At 30.2% G+C, this 9,186-nt stretch overlaps 1 protein-coding gene across 1 annotated transcript; it reads left to right on the top strand.

Annotated features, from left to right (window-relative positions):
- Positions 1-6,850: 6,850 nt before the first annotated feature.
- LOC127248012 (uncharacterized) lies at positions 6,851-8,801 on the top strand. The gene is made up of 4 exons (XM_051270136.1): positions 6,851-7,138; positions 7,675-7,750; positions 8,271-8,385; positions 8,507-8,801. The coding sequence occupies exons 1-4, from the start codon at positions 6,889-6,891 to the stop codon at positions 8,555-8,557; spliced, it is 492 nt and encodes a 163-aa protein (XP_051126093.1). The 5' UTR covers positions 6,851-6,888; the 3' UTR covers positions 8,558-8,801.
- Positions 8,802-9,186: the final 385 nt, after the last annotated feature.

Here is a 9,186-nt window from a genome sequence, read left to right as displayed (position 1 = left end):
TTGAAAATATAATATACATATATATTAATATAATATATAAATATATATATACTTTATTTACTTAAAAAAAATTAATAATTAAAAATAAAATATTTTGTATATCTTTTAATATATCTTTTTATATGATTCGTTTGATAAAATATTATATTCATCCACTTCTTAGGTGGTCATTTACTTTTGACAGTGTGAATTAAAAAAATGATTGGTAATACGCAGTTATGTAAAAATAAATAAGTTTTGCGTGTTGATATTTTGATATTAATTAGTAGTATTATATTAAAATGTAGTATAAATTTTAAAAAAAAAATTATAAAAGTATTTTTATTAGTGTCTTATAATAATAATAGGATGATATTTGTACAAAAAAATTATACAAATATAATGATATTTTTAATGTTAAGTACAATGACGCAAAAGCTAAATATAGTCTTTAGAGACGGACGGAGGGAGAATTTGTTTATTTAATATTTTGGATTGAAGTATATTTTTTATGTGAGGTACATAGACATGTGTAAGTAATATAAAAGAATAATATTTTATATTGAATGTAAATTTTTTGTGAGATAATAAAATACTCTTTCTGTTGTCTAATTGTGTTCATTTGACAGGGGCATTAATTAAAACAAAAAATAGATAAAAATATAAACTTTTAATTTTTAAGGTAACAAAATGATTTTTTTTTACTAAAATAGGAAACATATATGAATTTAGATGATATTGTCGCAAAAGATCACCACCAACAGCTTAATCGAAAAAGCATGTAAGAATCGATTTGATCGTAGAGTTCTCCGGCCTCCTCAAGAATGGATTTGATTATTTGGCGATATTCAAATAATTAATGTAAAAAAAAATAAAATAAAATAAAGGCAAAAATAAAGACAAGTAAAGCATAGAAAGAACGTTGGAATTTGAAAAATAGGCTGAAATTAATGAGAAAAATCTGTAAAAATTTTAATGCAATGTTCTTGAAGAAAAAATACACAAAAGATTGTTGAAAATTATTGAAGGAGAAGATGATAATTCATGTGAATTTTTTATGACCCTAGATCTTGTTATTTTTGTTTTTGGATAATTTTCTCCTACTTCGGACAAACTTTCTACTTAAACCTTCCTTGGATTGGGCCATTTGAACTAGCGGGCCAAGTAGCTGCTGGCCGATCCATTTGCGTCTCATCATCTTTGGACTTTCAGCTACAAAAATTGGATTGGACCTTAGACTACCCATTACAGGATTTGGGCCTAGTTTTGGGCTATGGGTTATGGATGAAAAAAAAAAAGAATAAATTTAAATAAAAGAAAAAGTAGTATATTATATATATTAAAATAGTGTCGAAAAAAATTATTAGAGAACAAATTCAAAATTACTCTTACTAAACGAATAATGATATGATTGTAAATAAATATAGAAGTAAATGCATTACTATAATTTGAGCTAAGATTGATGATTACTAATAAAATAAATATATTCTTTTGAATTGGATGAACAAAAATAAAAATATGTACTATTTCAACCGTTGATTTTCAATATTTTGTAACATTTATTGATGATTTTTCTTGATGTACTTGGGTTTTTTTAATGAAAAATCGCTATGAATTACTCTCTATATTCAAAAAGTTTTGTGCTGAAATTCGTACACAATTTCATACATTTATCAAGGTTTTAAGAAATGATAATGGTAGAGAGTATTTTTCTCACTAATTTAGTGATTTTGTCTCGTCTAAAAGAATTATTCATCGATCATCGTGTCCTTCCACTTTCCAATAAAATGGAGTGGTTGAGCGCAAGAACTGTCATTAAAAACAATTTGCACTCTCCTCATATATTATAATGTCTCATTTCATTTTTGGGACGATTCTATTCTTACAGCATGTTTCCTCATCAACCGTCTTCCGTCTGCTATCTTAGGAAATAAGATTCTCATAATATGTTTTTAGCCTAATGTGTCCTTGTACTCTTTACCTCTTCATGTATTTGGTTGTACATGTGCTTTGTTCATGACCATTCCCCTGGATTTGACAAATTACGTTCTTGATCCATCAAATGTGTTTTTCTTGGGTACTCTCGAGTTCAAAAATGATATAGATATTATTCTCCTCTCACTCGTCGATATTACCTTAGTGCAAATGTCACGTTCGTTGGGTCATAACCATATTTTACAGTGTCATCATCTCCATCCTGAATACATGTAACTCCTCTTTCAGTTGTCCCAATTCCTAAGCCTCCACTTTAAGTCTATAGTCGTCATACATAGCAGCGTCAGAACATACCTACTCCACCATCACCTGTGCCTATTGATGACTTATCTCCGGATCCATCGCCTTCCCCGGTTGCGTCTCCTCAGTCATCTGTCGCCCCATGTCGAGGTACATGGTCCACTTGTAATCCGAATCTTATTTCTAATTTTCTTAGTTATCACCGTTTATCTCCTTTTATGTGCAGAGTTGTGACTGCTTTAGACTATCACTGTTCGTCGCTCTTGGCATAAGGCTTTGGGTCATTCAGGGTGGTGTCGGGCTATGATGGAGGAAATGTCTGTTTTGTATGCTAACAACACTTGAGAGTTAGTTCCGTTACCGCCAGGAAAGATACTCATAGCTTGTCGATGGGTTTATGTAGTCAAAGTTGGACCTGATGGTCGCATTGATCGACTTAAAGCCCGACTTGTTGCAAAGGGCTTTACTCAAGTGTATGGAGAGGATTATACAGAAACCTTCTCTCCTGTTGCCAAGATGTCTTATGTTTGTCTTTTTCTTTCGATGACAACAATGCGTGGTTGGTTCTTTCATCAGCTTGACATTAAAAATGTCTTTTTGTATGGTGAGCTTAAAGAAGGGGTATGTATGGAGCAACCTCCCGGTTTTGTTGCTCAGGGGGAGTCTGGTCTTGTATGTCGTCTTCGTTGTTCACTCTATGGCTTGAAACAGTCTCCACATGCGTGGTTTGGACGTTTCAGTCTTGCTATTAAAGAATTTCGTATGACACAATATTCATATGATCATACTGTATTTTTCAAGCATAATTTAGAAGGACGATCCGTTTACTTAATTATTTATGTTGATGATATTCTCATCACTGGAGATGATATGAATAGTACTACAAAGTTAAAGGAGCATTTACACAATCATTTCCAGACCAAATACTTGGGACCGCTACGGTACTTCTTAGGAATGGAGATTGTCCAATCGAAGAATGGTGTTATCCTATGTCAGAGAAAGTATGTTCTTAATATGTTAAAAGAAACATGTATGAATGAATGTAAGGTTGTGGATTCCCTATGGATCTAAATATAAAATTGCTTACAGGACATGGGGAGCCATTAACTGATATTGATGCTGGATGATATAAAATGCAGGTTAGAAAACTTAATTATCTCACTATCACCTGACCAGATATATCATTTGCAATAAGTGTAGTGAGTCAATTCATACAGTCTTCAAGTGAATTTCATTGGAAGACACTTATGCGTATTTTGCGGTATATATGAGTGTCTTTCGGAAAAATGATTACTTTATACAAATCATAGTCATCATGAAGTTGTTGGATATTCATATGCTGATTGGGCGGTTATTGCGTGTTTATTGGAGACAATTTGATATCTTGGAAAAGTAATAAACAAAATGTGGTTGCGCGCTCTAGTGCTGAGGCTGAATATTGTGCTATGACTTTAGCTACATGTGAGGTTCTCTGGGTAAAAAAATTACTTTATTGACGAAGATGAAGTTATTGTTTGATAACCAAGCAGCATTGCACATTGCATCAAATACGAAGCATAACGAAATAGATTGTCACTTCATCAGAGAAAAAGTATTTGTTGGGATATGAAGCCTAATTATATCCTAAAATCTAGGGATCTGATTTGGATATTATATTTTAAATTTTAGAGATATGATTTGGATATTTATAGCCTTAAGCCTTTGATTTTAGGATATAATCAGCATATCCCAACAATCTCCCACTTGAAGACTGGTGTTTTACGTGGTTTGGTGACGGTGTGTCAACCTACGTCCACGGGCAGGAACCGGAGAGATTTTATTATACTGATTCAAAGATTTACAATATGTCATCCGACTAAGAACCATAGTTGTCTATTTATAAGCACCCCAAAACACCCTAAACCCTAAGCCTATTTGTTATTAATTAGGATAAGCCCAAAAGGAACCCTGCCAATTGAAACAGCTCTTTCGCTTTGGTTTAGGGTCGGGTAGACCGCTAAATCCAAATCACGTTTCAACAGTATTATATGGATATATAGATACTAAATATGTGTCTTTAGATGATCAACTTGTCGACATATTTACGAAAGCTCTGAGAAGTCCTAGATCTCAGTCTATCTGCAACAAGTTGGGATAGTATGATTTGTACGCTGTAACTTGAGGGGATTGTTAAATTTATTAAAATCATATCTATATCTATATTTATATTCATATATCCATATTCATGATTTAGTTAGTTATGATAGATTTTCTAATTTGCTATATATATATATGTACTATTCCATTTTTATTTTTTTAAAAATAATATAACTTTAATTTTTCTCTATTTCTCTACAATAAACATAAATTAATTTTATAAAAAATAAAATTTTTAGATATAGATAAAAATATATATATAAATAAATTAGTTTTAAATGGATCAAATATTAAGAATTTAATTAAGTTTAAAATTGATAAATTTAGTAAAAATAAAAAAATATCTACCTATTTTAGAACAAATTTAAAAAGGAAAAAAAAAAGTATTAACTTTTATGAATAGAGGGGGTAATTTATATATAAGGAATTAATAGCTTCAATTACTTAAAATTTATAAAAATAAATTTATAATTGGTTAGAAATATACTCTCTCTCTCTCAACCATGGACTCTTTTTGTTAGGAACACGATATTTTAGGTACTGTAGATTAGTAAGTTATTGATAATAAATTATAATATTATTTTATTATTTTTTATATAAGTAGATTTTTTGGTAATTTAAATATTTTTAGCATTATCTCTCAATAAAATACATATAATATTAATATTATTTTGTAGATAATTAAAATTTATATAATGTAGTACAAATAAAAAAAAAAAAACATATACATTAATTTATTTATCATTATCATAAATTAGTTTTATAAAATCATAGGAAGTTTTGAAGGTAGATAAAAATACTTGTCAATTTGAGATATACAAATAAAGCGGTTTTGAATGTGGCATACATGTATGAAGTTGAAAATTTAATTAAATTGATTTATATGTGTTGTATTTAAGATTGATAAATTTACTAAAAATAAAATTAGTCATCTTTTTTGGTATGAATACAAAAGAAAAATCGATCATATATAGCGAAACGAATGGAGTATTAAAATAGTTAATAAATAATGTCGTAAAAATATATTTAATATATATGTGAATGAGAAATTTTATTGTTTAAGGGATTAAAAAAATTATAATAAAATAGCTTTTGTAAAATGATACTCCCTCAATCTCATAACAAAGTATCTATTTTTTTATTTTAGTCCGTCCCATAACAAAGTATCCATTTCTTTTTTTTTAGTAACTGTACTATCTACCTAACATTACAAATACCCTTACAACTTACAATATATTACACAAATGTCATTACCTTTATATCACACATATTAATAAGGTTATTTTAGTCATTTTTACTTTATTCTTACTATATCCCAATATAATACTTATATTTCTAAAACTACGTGCAAAAAGTAAATGCATTCTTAGTTTCGGGATGGAGGGAGTATATATTTTTAAATAGTAGTATTAAATTTTATGATTCAATAAATTTTAAAAATGAAATTACTTATTTACCATATATTTAAATTAACTCATTGATTGATTAAAGAAATTCAATAAGCTATAAATATAAATGAATAATGAGTTTGTTCGGTGTTAATTTGAAATTTTTTTTTTTTTTTTTTTTTTTTTTTTGACTTAAATAGTTTTCTTTATCTAATATTTATTAGAATAAATAATACTTTCACTGTCGTCCACGGGTTATAATTTTTTTTTAATAAATGTTTTTATATTATAAAATACTAATAAAAATATTTTTTTTTTATTTTTTCTCTTTATTTGTACTATATTTTGATATATTAATTAAATTTAAAGATCAGACAAAAAGTAGAGGCCAATATACATATAATATATTGTTCACTTACAAAGTAATCCTTTTAAAATATCCAATTTTTTATAAATACTTTTATTTTACTATCATATTATTATTTTTTGTATAAAAAGTAATTATAAAATTATTTTAAACTATTATTAATTATTCATACAATTAAAATACTATTTACGGTGGACACGAGAATTTAGGAAAAGTATAATTAGTAAATAATTAAGAATGTATTAATAAAAATAATTATTATTTAATAAAATAATTTTAAATTAATATTAAGATAAATAATTAGTATAATTAAAATTAAAAAAATTTAAATTAAAAATTTTAAAATGAGATTAAATTATACTTTTAAAAAAATAATAACATAAATATGAACAGACCAAAATGAAAAAAAATGAACATATTAACTAAGTTGGTGAGGGTATTATTTTAAAAATTTGAGTAAAGGGTAAAGATATACTCCATATCTTAAAATTCAAATTGGATTGAGAAAATATTAATTAGTAATTTATCCCCAACATTAATTACAAAGTTTTCCGTGTGCCAAAAAGTCGAAATCGTTTTAGCGGTAAAATTGTGAAATGACAACATTGCCCACCAATTCTTCCATGTGTAAGCAGGTCGTCAATGGCGTGTCCCCCAGTATGAAATGGAACGTATTACTGTAATCTCTACAGCACACTCACAATATGGAGCATTCTTCTATTTAACCCAATTTTCGCGTCGCCGGAGGAACTGCGCTTCAAGGAATCATCCAGAGCAGAAATAATGAGTGACGACGAGAGGACCGCCTTTTCCGACCGCGGGCAACGGGCATTCGGTGGTATCGCCGCCGGCTACCCTCCGCACGCCGCCGGCTACACTCCGACGGCCGCCGCCTACCCTCCGAGGGTGGCGTTTGGGTATCCGCAGCGCAGTTTTTATCGGGGACTTCCGATTACGCCCCAGCCTTTGTTTGGAGGATTTCCGGTGCAGCTGCAGCCGCGTTACTACGGAAACAGCTACCTACCTGTTCGAGGTATATTTGATTCTGGCATTCGTTCTGCCTACGTAATTAATTATTCATTTACGTTTAATTTGTTCGATTATTGCGTCGGAATGGAGCTTATTTGTTGAATCCATTTGGGTATCGTTGCGTAATTTGTGTTTCCCTAAATTTTGTTGGACAATCGTGATGGATTGATGAATTATCGACGAGATTGTTCGTAGACATTGCTGAAATCGTAAGCTTGCATAGAATTTAACCGATTTCGAAGATTTAGTTCTGTTTAGATAGAGATTTTTGAAGAACATAGATATTATCCATGAATATAGCAAAAACTTCGAAAATTGTCTACTTAAATGGAGCCCAAACTTTTGCTAGATGATCAATTGCTTGGAGTTGGGGATAGTTTGAATAAGAACATATTCAAAATAATGCATCTCTAACTTAAAAAAAATGTTTGCATATAAATGTTTTAGCAATTTTGTTTGGACAAATTTGATGTAACCATCGCTTTTTTTTTTCGGCGTTGGTGAATTGATTGTTGCGCCAATACTTCCACGCCGATGCAGGTATGGTGATTGTTGATGGTCGACCGTTGACGGCACCACATCTTCCCTGTTGTGGTCTTGGCGTCGGCTGGTTCCTGTAAGTTGTCATTCTCTATGATTTACTAAGGTTCTCTTCAGATGGAAAATTTGGAGTTTTGGAAAATTTCGAGGATAGTAAAAGTTGAATATTTAGGATGGTATTCCTTTTTTATGAAAAAGTTAATGTTGATGAATAGTGTTAAAAGTTCTATTAAAAGTATCTACAAAATCTGTCGGATGTTTGAGAAAACAAATGTTAAGCTACATTGAGTTAGTTCTCACATTTTGTGACGTTAGATTTGATTATAACTTACAATCAATCTACTTAAGCCATCAAATCTTAACTGATATCGGATTTTCTTCCATTAATAAATCCCTTGTGAATGTTTAATTAGAACTCTACTTCGAGTGAGTTTAATGACAATAAATGTGAATCTAATTATCCGTGCTTCGATTACGGATGGTTAATGAGCACAAGCGAATTTTTCTTCAACACAACTTTTTGACTCTAAAGATGGATAAATTACTCCCAAGAAAAATGCCGGCAAAATAACTATTCGAAATTTTCATTTTTGCAGGTTTATTATCGGCTTCTTGTTGCCGGCGATTCCTTGGTACATTGCAGCATTGATTCTAATATTCTCGAGAGTTCATCCTCGTGAGAAACAGGGATACCTTGCTTGTGCAATTGCCGTAAGTCGTTTTATTTTTCATATTCCCAACCAAGTTTCGGCACATATGATTATATATATATATATATATTCCTAACCTTGTCGTGTGTCTATATAACGGCGTGGTGCATTTACTTGTGCAGGCTGTTCTCGCAACATTTGCAATCATCTTGTGTCTGTCAAGGTTGCGCTGATCCTTCGCCGGCGCAAGATTTACTCTGTTTTTTTTTTTTTTGCCATTCGGGAATTAGTGCGACAACAATAATATGAAGCAGTTTCTGCAGTGTTTTTAGCATTGTTTGAGGTTAGAAATCGATGGAGTGGTTGTAAGAGCTGCAGCATCATCGACCATATTGTTTTCCCCGGAAAACTGAAGAGACAAGACATCGGGACTGACCGGCGACGGGTTCGCGGGAGAACTGGAACATTGGTTTCTGGTTGATTGATGTTAATTTATGTTGTTCTAGAGATGTTTGATTAATGTGTTCTATTGAGAATGTTTAGACAAACCGTGGAATTAAAATTATTCATCATATTATTGATCCACTCCCGTTTACGTAGATAATTACTATTCATCAATATTAAATTTTTTTAAAAAATTAAATTAAATATAGTATATAATATCACAAAATATCCTATTGAATACTTAATATTTTTATTATTCTTATTTATTTTCAAAAAGCCAAATCGGATCCATACTATTAACGACTTCTCACTAAAGTATATTATATCCCTCCTCTATGTATTAATATTACTCTCTTTGTCCCATACTTATCACTAAAGTATATTATATCCCTCTTCTATGTATTAATATTACTCTCTT

The sequence above is a fragment of the Andrographis paniculata genome, unplaced genomic scaffold (genome assembly GCF_009805555.1).
Source record: "Andrographis paniculata isolate CXL003 unplaced genomic scaffold, ASM980555v1 Contig32END, whole genome shotgun sequence".
Classification (NCBI taxonomy): Eukaryota; Viridiplantae; Streptophyta; class Magnoliopsida; order Lamiales; family Acanthaceae; genus Andrographis; species Andrographis paniculata.
Note: the sequence above shows the minus strand (reverse complement) of the source record. Positions and strands in the feature narration are given on the sequence as shown.